The sequence below is a fragment of the Macaca fascicularis genome, chromosome 5 (assembly GCF_037993035.2).
Source record: "Macaca fascicularis isolate 582-1 chromosome 5, T2T-MFA8v1.1".
NCBI classification, from domain to species: Eukaryota; Metazoa; Chordata; class Mammalia; order Primates; family Cercopithecidae; genus Macaca; species Macaca fascicularis.
The window spans coordinates 42,031,678-42,047,411 of NC_088379.1; the positions used below are offsets into that span (position 1 = coordinate 42,031,678).

At 40.9% G+C, this 15,734-nt stretch overlaps 1 protein-coding gene across 12 annotated transcripts in view; it reads right to left on the reverse strand.

Moving 5' to 3' along the window:
* ATP8A1 (ATPase phospholipid transporting 8A1) overlaps window positions 1–15,461 on the reverse strand; it is a 266,665-nt gene extending 251,204 nt beyond the window's left edge. For all 12 annotated transcript variants that reach the window (XR_012434807.1, XR_012434806.1, XR_012434805.1 and 9 more), the window contains exon 1: window positions 15,159–15,461. Coding sequence is in view for 7 of the 12 variants with exons in the window: in XM_065544954.1 (XP_065401026.1) it covers window positions 15,159–15,207 (49 nt within the window). In the remaining 5 variants the exon portion in view is untranslated. The remainder of the gene's footprint in view (window positions 1–15,158) is intronic.
* Between the last annotated feature and the right edge of the window lie 273 nt (window positions 15,462–15,734).

Consider the following 15,734-nt stretch of genomic DNA (forward strand, 5'->3'; position numbering starts at 1 on the left):
GATGACATGAAAGACTGCTCTCATCAACTCTGATTGGGCAGCAAAAAGTCCTGGCAATGTAATTATCGATCCCAAACAGAATAAATCCATACAGTTCTCAGATACCTAAAATTCATAGCGATGGGGAACATGTATTACACTAACAGGTACATTTACTGAAATTCTAAAGAATATTCAGAGAAAAGAAGATGGGGGAAACAGAAGACGGAAATTCTGAAATCCAGATTTTAGGATGAATGCAATACTCTAAGAGAATAAAATAAATGTCTACAAACATATGTATTTTTGGCACATGGGACTTTTCTCACTCCTTTCTAAGATGCAAGCTGGTTTTCATTCCTTCATCCCAGTGTTTTCTATTTCGGTAAATGGCACCATTGTTTTGGGCTCAGGGCCCAAAACTTTAGTCATTTTTGACTCCTTTTTCTTAAAATTCCATATCCTATCCATCAACAAATCTGTTGGATCTATCTTCTAGCTATATTCTGAATCTTGACCCCTCCCCCTCATGTCCACTGATGCTTAGTAGTTGAAGCCACTATCATTTCTCCTTGTTTCAACCCTTACCCCCAAGATGAAATCAGAATCCCTGGGGTAGGACCAGGGGTCAGTATGTTGAAAACTCCTTGGGAGATTCCAATGTGTAGCCAGGCATGGTCTCCTCACTATACAACAGGCAGATGACTCACTGGTAGGTATTACCACTTTATCAAAGAGAAACAGGAGTCTAACAGAGGTTAAGTGACATGCTCAAGGCCACACAGCTTTGAAGGGCCAGAACACACATACCACACCAGGCCTATAGGAAGTCCCAGTGCCTCGTTTCACTTTCTTGCCAGTCAATTATTTATAGGGCATGAGCTTAGGACGTTAAAGATAGCTTCCAGTGTAGTCATGCCACACAAAAAAATATGCCCTACTTGTTAGGTGGCTACCATGTCAGGTCATCTGGTACTGAGCAGACCAAAAACAATTTATTTGCTTCAATGAATTATTTAAAAGGCCAATTTTAGCTGAACATATGGAAAAATGTCTGACCTTCCATAAAGAAATCTACTAAGTTCAGACTGAAGGCCTTTGTATTAGGCTTAGTTAAAATGAAAATATATAGGAGAGTGGTTCACCAACCACAAGGATAAATTCCACAGGGAAATTCACTTAATAAGTTCAAGGGGGAATTCAATTTGGTACCTGGGGAAATTAAGAGGTTTTTTTTTTTTTTTCTTTTGCTAATTGTATTCACTTGGAAGTCAACAAAAGGCCAACTCATGTAATGATTCTTTTACTGAACTTTAAACAAAGAGATAGAAATCAGTCGCCATCTGGGGTTAAATTGAGCCAACAAATTCAGAACTTTCCCTCCTCTACAAGATCAAATTCTGGCTTTTGAAAAGAATTTCCATCTGCAAAGTACAAATCACATTATCACCTAATAAAAGGAAAGTCTAGATGCAGAGACAAATAAGGATAGAAGAGAACTATAAAATAAACAGCAATCACAAATACTGGACACAATGCACTTGATCTACAGTACTATGGTGTTTTTCTAATCCCCAGAGCTTCACGTGATAATCCTCCCACCCAGCAGGGGCCACCGGCAGCATCCTAAAGCCAGAACCCAGCGCCCATCAGAGTGGCCACCGAGAAACACACTGGCCAAATAAAGAGTCTCAAAAATTGGCCTCATCTCAGCAATTAGGGAAGGCAGGTAAATTGGGAGTTTTCACATTTTGTACATTAACCTATAAAAGATTATCTCATGTCATAATGGGATAAATCAATAAATCTAGACTAACGAAAACATACTCCTTAAAAAAAAAAAAAGTTGCCACAGAAATTTCAAAGACTTTTACCAAGTTATTATGCTATTTTTTCAGCTCCAAATGACTAAATATTTGGGCTACAAATATAGGCTGAATAAAGCAACTAATTACTACAACATTCTAAAAGCAAGCAGGTTAGCAAAAAACTAGTAATGACACTGCAGAAAAGCTCATATTGAACAAGCTCCCAGAGTAGATATAACACCAGCTAAAAATAAACTAAATGTGTTGTACTCTTCACTTAGTTGTACTGAACTGAATGTTCAATTCAGAATTTTAAGGAAAGTCTTCAAAACCTAATAAATAGTATTAATGTATGACCTTGATCATTTCTGAGAGGGGAAATTAGGAGTATAATCAGTCCTATTAGCTAATTGGATGACATACAATTTACCAAAAATATTGGGGTTTTTTTTGGTAAATATTTTTGGTAAATTGTTTATCACCCAGCTACCTAATGCTCTTGGTTTCTTGGCTCACAACCTATATGGCTGTATACAATTTATTTCCATCCTCTCTGCCAGCAAGTAAATTCAAGGTTCTACACCAGTGTTTTCAATACCACTGCACATTAGAATTACCTAGGAGATAAAATATTAATGCTTGGTTCCTATCCCTATAGACCAGACCAACTGATTCCACCATTCTGGGATGGGTTTAGGAATCAGTATTGTTTAGAAGCTCCCTAATTATGAAGCCAGGGGTGCGCATCACACGATGTGGCTATAAAAACAACCAACATTTCACAAGTCTCCCACTGCCCTATCCACATTGGACACACATTTCATTAAAGATAGCAGAGGTATTCTTCCTCATGTCATTTCTCTAACATTTACCCACAACAATGAAAATCAAGTTAGGGAAGTTGACTTAAGTCCACTGAGAATATTTATCACAGCCATATTGGCATAGACGGTAGACTGAACCCAACTTAAACTTAACATATAGAGCAGCCACCAGGATTGGGTAAAACTTAAACCCATTTCATTTCTTTGGTCAGAGATAGAACATGGCCTAGGTTAGGAAAAAAAAAAAAAAAAAAAAGTAGAGTGAGACAGACTAGAAGGGAACTGGAAAGGGCCAACTAGTCACAGCCACTGGGATGACAATACAGTGGCAGAGCAAGAGATCCAGGAAAAATGGAAATGGGCAACAACTACACTCAGAACCAAAGATCTCCTGCATGGGGCAACAATGTGGGTTCAGGTGAGTTGGTCAAAAGCAATTGTGGGTAAACTGCAAACAAATGATACTCAGAAACCTTGGCAGGCCTGGTCTGGCATCAAAACTGATCACAAATGCTGAGCACTGGAGTCCAAGCTAGGGTTGGGAACCAGCATCTCCTCCTGCCAAGAGCAAGGCAGGGCCCCCATCCTGGAGCTCTATAAGCTGCTCAACAGGCACTCAGGGTCAGGGAAGTGGTGACAGGGTGTGCATGCCTCATCTTTAGAGTGCTAAATCAGAGCTCTTTAAATGTCGATGGTAAAGATTTTTGGGACTAAATCTATGTGGGGTTGAGGAAGGGACAAGGGAAAAAGATGGTCTGTAGAAGCTGGAAGATTTGTTTTATACAATGTTAGCTTTATTTCAGGACCAGAATTATCCACAGGGACCTAGGTCAATTACAGAAGCTGAACTGGTCTAGGCTGGCATCAGAACAAACCATCTCTTTGACTCACCCCTGCATGCATACCACTGTTTGCTTGTTTCATTCACAAAGGTCAATCTTGTACTCTCAACAGGTCTGGCCCACTAAAGTGGTATTCTGGTCCAGAACCCAGGCTGACTTTGGCCTTCTTAGTGACATTCTGAGCTGTCACTCAACTAATCTGATATTATTAAGCACAGCCCCAGATGGATCAAGATCAGTCATCTCCTTCAAAGAGAGTTCACACAAAACAATGAACAGAGGCTCAATTTAAAAACAGACATCTCTCTTTGCCAAGTCAATTAGAGGTCTAATTAATCCATGAAGCCAAGTTCGATATAGTTGTCCCTTTAGAACAAGTGATGGTGATACTGTACATAAAAGAATACTACTTAGAGCTTTACCTACTTCACATCTCATGCTAACATTTAAATAAAAATGAATAGGAAGACATGGCAGGGTGTTTTATCATATATATTTTATAAGAGATTAAAAAAATGGAAACAAAACAGGCTACAAAAGATGCCACAATGTACTTACATAAAATCTCTAAATTGCCACAAGGGCCAAGTCAAAGGCAGTATTATCTAAGCACCAATATAATGTGTGAGGTTTTATACACACGTGACTGCCTTCTGTTGTTAGGAAGGGAGCTGAAGACTTAAATCTCGGGATCTATGTATGTATTTCTAATAAGCTTACTTTGAGCTATGGGTTTCCATTACAAAATTTTATATTCTGAAAAATTCTAGTAAATCCTAACAAGTAAGCATATGCTAGAGGTATAATTTACAACTATGCTGATCAATAGAGTGGCCACTAGTCACATGTAGCTACAGAGCACATGAAATAGTCCAAATTGAGATGCACTATAAAATGCCCACCAGATTTAGAAAACGTAGCACAAAAAATGTAAATTATCACTTGTAAATTTTTATAACAATAAAATATTGAAATAATATTTTGGCTATATTGAGCCCAAGAAAATTCATATTTATAATACATATTAGTTAATGTATTATTTATATGTTATTTATATGTTATATGTTAAATACACTATTTTTTTGTTATTTATATAACAAAAAAATTTTTTTTATATGTTATATGTTAAATACACTTTTTTAAAAATATTTATTTATATGTTAAATACACTATTACTTGTATTATTTAACATTAAATATATAGTATTAAAATTCATTTAACATTTCTTTTTACATTTTAAATGTAGCTGCTTGATTGTGGATCATGTTTTATTTCTTTTAGTGCTGATCTGAGATATAAATGCCGATTTGATAGGGTAAGTAGATTCCATGGAACTATTAGTTAAATTTAACTAATAAAACTATTAGTTAAATTTAACTATTAGTTAAATCTAGTTAAACCTTATTCCTAGCAAAAAGGAGAAAAAAGAGTATTATCTCAGCTTTCCTGTCAGAGCCACTATATGAAACCATAAAAGTAGTAAGTTGGAAGCAGAGTCCACAACACATCAGCAGATAAAAATGAACCATTCTTTCTCAAAAAGTAGTAAAACCAACATATACCTGGTCAAATCTTATTAATTTAACACCTCATTTTAAAATACTTTGCTTTAAGGTATATAATATAATTTTAAAACCTACAGAGACAAAAAGTAACTGAAAAACAATATCAAAGTAGCAATAATTGAAGAGGGAAACTAAGCATACATGACTCAATATAAGAAACATGCCAATTCTCTTAATATATATTTATAAACAATGCAATTCCAATAAGTATCCCAACATTTTTTAACTTGATTCAATGACGTACTCATAAATTCAAATAGAAAAATACACCTATGGGGGGAAAAACAAAAACAAACAAACAAACAAACAAAAACCAGAAAAACCTAGAGAAAAGAGCAAAGAAAATGGGACAGCTAAGATAATATTTTTTATTATGTTGCAATAAAGGAATTTGATACCAGGAGCTAAAAGGGACCAAAATAAAGAGAGGTGGGAGGGAAGGGAAAGAGAGACTGACTCCAGAAAACAACTCAAATATATACATAAGGAAGCACCTCAAATCAGTGTGGGAGGAAAGGATTATTAAATACATGGTTATTATGTCAGGTAAATAATTTGAGGAAAAAATTAGATCCAGGACTCACATTTCACCACAAAGTAAATACCACAGGAATTACTAATATAACTGTTAAAATGAAACCCAAAAGTACTAAAAGAAAAACATAATTGAAAAATTATCTTGAAATGAAAAATATGACATTAAAGCAGAAATTTAAAAAAACAGAAAGATTATACATCATAAAAATTAACTTACATACTGCTAAAGCACTACAAAGTTAAGACAAACTATGAATAAGGAAAAAGGTAATATCTTTAACATATAAGTTCTTAAACTTCAATACAAAACTTTATAAACAATTCAGAAACAAATCACTACATTTACCAAAATATGTTCAACCTAATAAAGCAATGTAAACTTAAAGACTTACTTTTTACATTCTATATTCATAAGGATGAAGAAAAATGCTATGCAATGCTGCAAAAGGGATAAACAGGCACTCTCATTCACTTTCAGTGGGAGTGTAAACCAGTATAATCTTTCTAGCAATTTTCAAATATGTATCAAAAGTCATAAAAAGATATATATTTTTTACCCAGAAATTCCATGTCTAGGGACTTTGAAAAAAACATCAGAAAGGTGTACAAAAAGATACAAAGATGCTTGTTCAAGAGTTTAAAAAAACTGAAATGACCTAAATGCCCACCCATAGGGTTCTTTAGTAAGTTATTCTGTACTAACATAAAAATGCTAAGCTGTCATAAAATTAATAAAATTGATCTGTTCATTCAACAAAGATTTACTGAGCTGCTACCAAGTGTCAAGCACTATTCCAGGCATAAAGGATAAAACTAGCAACAGACAAAATTTACACAAATCTATATTGGCACAGATAACCATAAAATTACTAAAAATAATTCAGATTACCTCATTCTTCCTAACAAATATATATTTTCTGGAAAACAGAAAGGACGTATACTAAAATTCTAACATTGTAAATATATAAATTTATAGGAAGTATACAATATTTTATAATCACAATGTGATTTGGATGGCATAGTTTGAGATGAATTTTATTCTCTCCTGCAAGACTTTTTGAAGCATGAGTTTTTCCCAGTGATCAGGTAGTACCGCTATCAAGACTCAAAGTTAAGCTCTTCCATTAAAAACAAAGCTCAGAGTCATCCATTCATTCAGCAAATATAGAGTAGTGGCTATGTGGCAGACAAAACTAGGTGTAGAGGGTACAGCAGTGAACAAATCTCACAAAAACGCTCCTTTAGTGGTGCTAAGGTTTCAGTAGGAGGGTACCAAGTGCATCTGGATTTAGTTCAGAGTATTTTACAAACTGGATTATAAGGCATTTTCATCTTTAGGGCATAGATCCATTCATTTAACCAATGCTTGTGCTCCTACTACGTGCCAGGCAACGTCCTCATGGAGAGCAACATATCAGTGGACAAACCAGACAAAAACCCCTGCCCTTAGGGAGCTTACTACCCAGAGAATACAACCATTGGAAGGTTTGGGCTCCTTTCACTAAGAGGTAAAGAACGAAGGGGAAAGCGGTGGCCTTCAGGTCACTGACACTCTAATGAAACCATGTGAATAGAGATCCACACAGCAAACATTTCATTAACTTCAAAAGCATCCTCTGACCTACACAAACGTTCCCATAGCTGTAACATAGGTACATGCTTCAATTCTGTTTTTGAAATGACAGAAAAAAAAAACCATGAATTCTGCACTGAAGATACAAAACCTAAAATAATTAGATCTAATACACTTATCTCTCCAAAATTACACTAAGTAAAATGACACCTATTTTGAGACTTTCAAATATTGATGCATAATAACTGGTTTTTAAAGCAACAAAAACCTTAGTCATCTTTTACCTAGAATAGCCTCCTAAAATTTTTATTTTATTTATAAAATTTATAAATTATTTTATTTATAAAATTTATAAAAATTGCTTTTGATTCCTTTTGTTACCTTTTATGTAAATAAAACATAGTATTCTACATAGTTAAAACATTTTAGAGTTGCCATTTAGAAAAACAATTCCTAAAACAACTTCTGGAAACATCGCTTAGCACATATTTTACATAATAAAATAAATGTCGTTATATTTTAGCATTATAGTATTCAATAGAAGAAAATGCAAACCACTGGATAGGTATGTGAAGTTTTTCTGTGTGTGCATTTCTTTAGTTTTGAACAATTTAATCCTTATTATATGTAAAGTAGGAGCTCCAGAACAGTTTCTATTTTATCCAAGCAAGAGTCTTTGGTCATCTGAGAACTTCACTGTGACTGATTCTGTTGCCTGCCTGATATAGTTTGGCTGCGTCCCCACCCAAATCTCATCTTGAACTGCAAATCCCACAAATCTCACGTCATGGAGGAACCCAGTAGGAGGAAACTGAATCATGGGGACAGGTCTTTCCCATGTTGTTCTCATGATAGTGAATAAGTCTCACAAGATCTGATAGTTTTATAAATGGAAGTTCCCCTGCACAAGCTCTCTCTGCCTGCTGCCATCCATGTAAGATCTGACTTACTCCTCCTTGCCTTCTGCCATGATTGTGAGACCTCCCCAGCCATGTAAGTCCATTAAACCTCTTTCTTTTGTAAACTGCCCAGTCTCGGGTATGCCTTTAAGTGTGGAACTCCCTAGAGACTTGTTGAATGGCTTTGACCAAAATGCTGATAATGATACGGACAATGAAATCCAAGCTGAGGTGGTCTCAGATGGAGATGAGGAATTTGTTGCAAACTGCAGCAAAGGTGACTCTTGTTACGTTTTAGCAGAGACTGGCAACATTTTCTCCCCACCCAAGAGATTTGTGGAACTTTGAACTTGAGAGGGATAATTTAGGGTATCTGGTAGAAGAAATTTCTAAGCAGCAAAACATTCAAGAGGTGACTTAGGTGCTGTTGAAGGCATTCAGTTTTAAAAGGCAAGCAGAGCATAAAATTTTGGAAGATTTGCAGCCTAACAATGCGACATAAAAGAAAATTCCATTCTGTGAGGAGAAATTCAAGCCCGCTGTAGAAATGTGCATAAGTAAGAGGAGCTGAATGTTAATCACCAAGACAATGGGGAAAATGTCTCCAGGGCCTATCAGAGACTTTGTGGCAGCTCCTTCCATCACAGGCCTAGAAGTTTAAGAGGAAAATATGGTTTCAGAGGCTGGTCCCAGGGCCCCTCTGCTATGTGCAGTCTAGGGACTTGGTGCCCCTTGTCCCAGCCACTCTAGCTGTGACTAAAAGGGGCCAAGGTATAGCTCAGGCTGTTGCTTCAAAGAGTGGGAGCCCCAAGCCTTGGCTGTTTCCACGTGGTGTGGAGCCTGCAGGTGCACAGAAGTCAAGAACTGAGGTTTAGGAACCTCTGCCTAGATTTCAGAAGATGCATGGAAACGCCTGGATGCCTGGACAGCAGTTTGCTGCAGGGGCAGGGCCCTCGTGGAGAACCTCTGCTAAGGCAGTATGGAAAGGAAATGTGGGGTCAGAGCCCCCACACAGAGTCCCTACTGGGGCACTGCATAGTAGAGCTGTGAGAAGAGGGCCACCGTCCTCTAGATCTCAGAATGGTAGATCCACCACCAACTTGCACTGTGCATCTGGAAAAGCCACACTCAATGCCAGTCTGTGAAAGCAGCCAGGAGGGGGACTATACCCTGCAAAGCCACAGAGGCGGAGCTGCCTGAGACCATGGGAACCCCTCTCTTGCACTGGCGTGACCTGGATGTGAGACATGGAGTCAAAGGAGATCATTCTGGACCCTTAAGATTTGATGGCCCTGCTGGATTTTGGACTTGCATGGCGCCTGCAGCCCCTTCCTTTTCGCCAATTTCTCCCATTTGGAATGGCTGTATTTACCCAATGCCTGTACCCTCATTGTATCTAGGAATTAACTAACCTGAGTCTGATTTTACAGGCTCATAGGCAGAAGGGACTTGCCTTGTCTCAGATTAGATTTTGGACTGTGAACTTTTGAGTTAATGCTGAAATGAGTTAAGACTTTGGGGGACTGTTGGGAAGGATGATTGGTCTTGAAATGTGAGGACATGAGATTTGGCACAGGCCAGTTGGTGGAATATGGTTTGGCTGTGTCCCCACCCAATCTCATGTTGAATTGTAACTCCCACAATTCTTATGTGTCATGGGAGGAACCTGGTGAGAGGTAATTGAATCATGGGGGTTGGTCTTTCCCCTGCTGTTCAGATAGTGAATAAGTCTCATGAGATCTGATGGTTTTAAAAATGAGAATTTCCCTACACAAGCTCTCTCTTTGCCTGCTGCCATCCATGTAAGATATGACTTGCTCCTCCTTGCCTTCCGCCATGATCGTGAGGTCTCCCAGACATGTGAAACTGTAAATCCATTAAACCTCTTTATTTTGTAAATTGCCCAGTCTTGGGTATGTCTTTATTGGCAGTGTGCAAATGGACTAATACACTGCCCAATAACCATACACCTTTTTCCTTTTGTAACACAGCACTGGGTAATGTGTCCACCTGGAAATTTCCATTTCCCAGCTTGCCCTGCAAATGTAAACCAATGCAAAATAAGCATTAGCTTTTGTGTGGCATTTCTGGAAAACCTGTTTGTCTTTCACCTTCCATTTTCTCCTGGCTAAAACTATTATATATGATGGCTGGCACCCCAGCAACCATGGTGTGACTTTATGGAAGTCAAACTCTCAGGACGGTGAAGCAGAAAGGCACAAGGAGTCAACATCCCTTATGACTTTGTGTAGCAAGCACAGCCAACCCTGACTGTCTACCTCCATACTAGTTTTACAGGAGTGAGAAAAACTATTTTGTGTAAGCTACCATTATTTCAGTCTGTTTCCAGATTACAAATGCTAAGTTCAAACACCCATTTGATTTATCTGGGGCAGCTAAATAAAGAGACCTAAAATTCTTAGTCTTCTGCTTTACCTACTCTTGCCTTCTGGCGAATTTTTCCATCAGGGTTTCAACTATTGTCTCTCAACTCAAGATTCCCAAGTTTGAGGCTTCCCACATGTCATCTCAAAATTTCCAACTACCTTTGAAACACGTCCATTTGTATGTCCCAGTTACCTCAAAATCTGAATTAGTATAATCTCTTATTTTACTAATCCTTCTTCCCAATTTCCTTATTGTTTAATAGATTTTCTCAACCAATCAAGTTCAAGACTGTAATGGAAATTTCTTCAAAATGTGTTTCACCAGCACCAGGGTATCTTGGGAGGCTCATTAAGAATGTGAATCCCCAGGCCCACCACAGATTTACTCAACTAAATCTTCATGAGCCAGCCCAATAAGATCCTTGGTAATTTATGAACATATTACCAATATGTTATTACCAATGAAATATCAATATGCTATTCCCAATAAGATCCATGGTAACTTATTAACATTAGAATTCTAAATTATTGCTTCAGAATTGCCTTTTAAAAAAAAGTCCTTCTCTCTCCTGCCCTATGTTTACTAAATATTCACTAAATAGCAAAGTCCTATAATATGATTGATATAATTTGTCTGTGTCCCCACCCAAATCTCATCTTAAATTATAGTTCCCATAATCCCCAAGTGTTGTGGAAGAGACCTGGTGGGAGGTAATTGAATTATGGGGGCAGGTCTTTCCTGTGTTGTTCTCATGATAGTGAGTCAGTCTCATGACATCTGATGGTTTTATAAAAGGCAGTTCCCCTGCACACGCTCTCTTGCCTTTGCTCCTCCTTCACCTTCTGCCATGATTGTGAGGCCTCCCCAGCCATGTGAAACTCTGAGTCCATTAAACCTCTTTTTCTTTATAAATTACCCAGTCTTGGGTATGTTTTTATTAGCAGCCTAAGACCAGACTAATATAATGACCTTTGTGACCTCATTTCCTACTATTCTTCCTCTCACTGCTCCTAATTCCAGATTCTCTTCTGCCTTGGGGCATTTGCTCTGGCTGGAATACCCTTCCCCCAGATCCCTATCAGGCCAACTTTCTTATTTCCTTCATGCCAACTTTTCAATGAGGACTAGCCTAACTAACCTGCTTAAAATTGCAATCCATCCACCCACCTTAAACATTTTGCTTTCTCTTCATTTTCCCTATAGCATTTACCACACAACAAACTCTATAATTAGCGTATTTTGTATGTGTTTTGTCTCCTGCCTCACTAGAAAGTAAGCACCTCCAGGGCCACACTTTTCCTCTTCTGTTAACTGATATATCCCAAGTGCCTGCCTGTAACAGTAGTTGAAATTCAGTAGACATCTGCTGAATTAGCTAATGATTCAGTCAGAAATCTGATTCTTCCCTTCCCACTCTCACTGTTCCACTCCAATACTAATTCTGACTTTTGTCATTTTAAGACTGTTTTGCAACAGTCTATCTACAATACTCTTTCCTCCAAACCAGCCAACACACTTCCAGACTTACTAAGTTACTATTTTCAGGATGTCCCTCCCTTATAATGATGTGGCCCCCAACTGGCCCTGTTAGATATTATATATTGGAGTTACACTTAAATAAGAAATTAGATTCAATGAACTCTACGATCCTGTTCAAATATTTGGTCTTGTGTCCAAATGACTCACCTTGGCATTTAAAATGCTCTGTAATCTGGCAGTAGTCTACCTATCCAAACTTATAGCCTACTCCTTCCAAGTTTCCCTATGCTCTCAGCCAATTTCCTTAAGAATTCTGAAATAAGCCGTGTTCACTTTCCCCATTTGTTCATGTCATGACTGTCTTCAACACTCTCCTAACTATAGAAACAGATGTCAGTATCCTTTAGGATCCTGCTGCTCAGACTGTGATCTGCAGGCCAGCATCCTTCAGCATTACCTGTGAGCTTCTCAGAAGTGTAGTAACTCTGGCCCGACTCCAGACTTCCTGAATCAGACTCTGCATTTAACAAGATCCTCAGGTGATTCCTATGAACCTTCGAGTTTGAGAAGCAGTGTGTGAGGGCTCATCTCAAATCACATTTCAGTGAAATGTTCACTCGGCAGGCCTCATGTTCAGGAATAAGGATGTACTAAATTCCTAGTCTTCCACAGGTCCTGCGTCCCCCACGGCATGCACAATGTTCCACTAACAACATCCCCTCTTAGACTATTTATTCCCTCTTAAGTCCTTTCTCCCCAGTTTGGTTGTAAACAACTTACAGGCATGACAGTCATACATCTGGCCAATCTGGATGCAGGGAACAGAAACCCATTCAAGTCATTTCAAGGGGGTGGGGGAAAAGAGCTTATTTTAATGCTACTTGGGAACTAGGGCTATAAAATTCGGGGAGGGCAGGCTTCAAGGTCTGGCCACCCTCTCTCAGGATCTGTGTCTGCCCATCCATTGCGTTCTCTTTGCCATCTCTCTACTCACCCAGTTTCTGCTTTCTTCTATCAGCAGCATTCCCATGGCCTATTATGGCCATCCATTCTCTCCCCTACCAGCCTATTCACCTCTGTTCCCTTCTGCTTTGACTCCAAATCTCTAACTTTAATGTTTGCAAGAGAGATATGATTAACACAGAGACTCTTTTTGAGCCAAACCACAAGGTTACAACTGTCTGAGTCACATAAGAATTGGTTGCCCCTGGGTCAGGAGCCAACCATAGTCCAATCAGCTGAGGCCAAAAAGGCTGCAGTTCAGAACAAGGCCCTCTAAGCAGCAGGGCTTCTCTCAAAGGAGAATATTCCTTAGGAAAGGTAGGACTATATTTCTTAGGAAAGAAAAGTGTGGGCAGAGCAGGGAATGAGCCACAACGCTAGCCCCACAGAATCATCATTTGTCTTCACCACCATCCCAAGCACAATGCTGAAGCTATAATAACTGGAATCAACCAATATCAGGAGAAAGAGTTATTCACCAAGCACCACTATGGCCCTGACACTGTGCTGGCCGCACACGGAATACAAAGATTAAACAAGCAGCAGTCCTTCTTTTCCTAGAGTTCTTAATCCAAATGTGTCACTGAACTAGTTACTTGACCTTGGGCAAATTACTAAACCATAATGGGCCACAGTTTCCTCAACTATCAGATGGCACTCCACCTTCACCAACCTCCAGGAGTGTTGTAAGGTTCCATAAGGTAATCATTGTAAAAGTACTTTGAAAAATACACAAATCAATCAAGAACAGTACTGCAGCCCTGTAATCCCCTCACATGCCACAGGTTTTGCAGTGCTCTCAGATTTTTTCTCTTCCCCCTATTTCCCACAATATATGACCCATCAATTGCTGTTATTTAAAAGAACACCACCAACTATTACCATTATATTTTCATACCTCTATGACTAATTTCACCCAGAAGTGTGTAAAATGAATTTTTAGTGTGCATTTAAAAAATATTATAATGTATTCAACTGTGTATGTAAAACTATAATGCCCTATATAAGTATTTTTTGGTGTATTACAAAAGACAGTGTGTACCGAATTCCTATGTAGTACACAGGCCAGTTTTGACTCTTGTGTGGCCCTCTCCCCACAGCAGTTTCATTTAATACTTCCGAAATACTGCAATCAGAAAATTTCAGGGACCCTATTTTTACAGGGAGACCCTAAGGAGAAAAAATGACCTGTCTCCACCCCTGAAATCCAATTCTCCTAACTTATATATCTTTTTTTTTTTTTCTAAAACCACTTTACCACCGTCTTACATTAAAAGATGGAGGTGGGGAGGAAGAGCGGGAATCAGTGATAATGGCAAGATAGATTTCTGAAAAACATGTTATTCCACCCTCTGCAGGATTCAAGTACAGGTTTATGGGAGAAGACAAACAAACCTTGGGATATTTACGGTCTTGGCTTTGACGCGAGCAAAATCAAATAATATTTACAGAGTGCCTGCCACATGGCAGGCAGGATGTTGAGGGCTCCTCGGATACGATGAAGAGTCTGGGCCCTGGGAAAGCTTACTTGCTTCTACCCCGGAGCATCTGTTGCTCAGTGTTGACAACTGTGGCCATTCAAGAGCTGGCCCCAGGTGGAGCAAAGAAAACAGCTTCCACCTGGCTAAAAAGTCAGCTCAGCTGGTGGAAGTGAGGGTTTCGGGCAAAAGGGAAACAAAAACGAAACCTCAGACGCGAGCCGGTGGGACTCCGCTGCGGGAGGCAGAATTATAGAAGCTGTAATGCAGGGGACCCACTCGGCACCCGACCCCGACGCAGGCTCCCCGAGCTCCGAGAGGCAAGGGACTACGGATCAAAGGATTCTGCAGCCCGGGAAAAGCAAACTCGCTTCGCTGGGAGCTCAGAGAGGGGGTTGCAAAACGGTGGGCGCTGGAGGCAGAGGCGGCGGGCTGGGGATCTGCTCACTAGGATGGAGAAGCTGAGTGGAAATCCAGCTGGTGGGGAGGGAGGTGGGCAGGGCGAGTGCGCTCAGTGACTGGGACCTAATGGTCACACTGCGGTGCTAAGCACGCCTAGGGGCTCCCGCCGAGAACACCCATTCGAAGGTACTGGAGCCTGGAAAGGGTCTACGAGTGCACTGAGGGCAGCGCGGGGGGAAGGGTCCACTAGGGGCTGGGCGCGACAGTCGGACTGCCGACGGGGAAGAGGTGGGATGCGGTCTCTTCCAGGATAAACACACACACTCACACGCACACTCGCTGCCCGACCCCGGGTTAGCCCCGAGCCTCAGCGGCCCCTCACCCTCGGCGCGGGAGCGGATCTCCGACACGGTCCTCCGCATGGTGGGCATCGCGGCGGCGGCGGCGGCGGCTGCAGGTGGGTCCTCAGCCCGGACTCTGCACCTGTCACCTCGTGGTACGCGCGGGAGACCCGGCTGCGCCGCGCAGAGCGCTCAGCTGCAGCCCGGGCCGCGCCACCCACCTAGGGCAGAGCCGCCGCCGGGCGCGGCCCCCGCACGCCGACAAGAGGAGAAAGGCGGCGGTGGCGGCGAAGGTGGCGGCGTCCGCAGAGCTGGTCTAGCTCTCGCTGCAGCCGCGGAGGGGCGGCTCGGCGAGGGGCGGAGCTCGGGCGCGGGCGCCGGGGGTGGGGCCTGCGGGGCGCGCGCTCCCCCACCCGCGGCCGCTCTGCGAGGAAGGCGGGTGAGGGGCGGGGAGAGCCAGGGGGAGCCTCCTTCGCCCCGCCCCGCCCCCTTCGGACCGTATCACGACTCAAAGGGGGGGATCAGCTCTTAACCTCCTCAGTCCTCCAGCGTTTTCGCTCCGCCCGGCGGAGTTAGTTGTCCCGGTCCCTCCTCCAGGCCACTCGGACTCTCTCGCG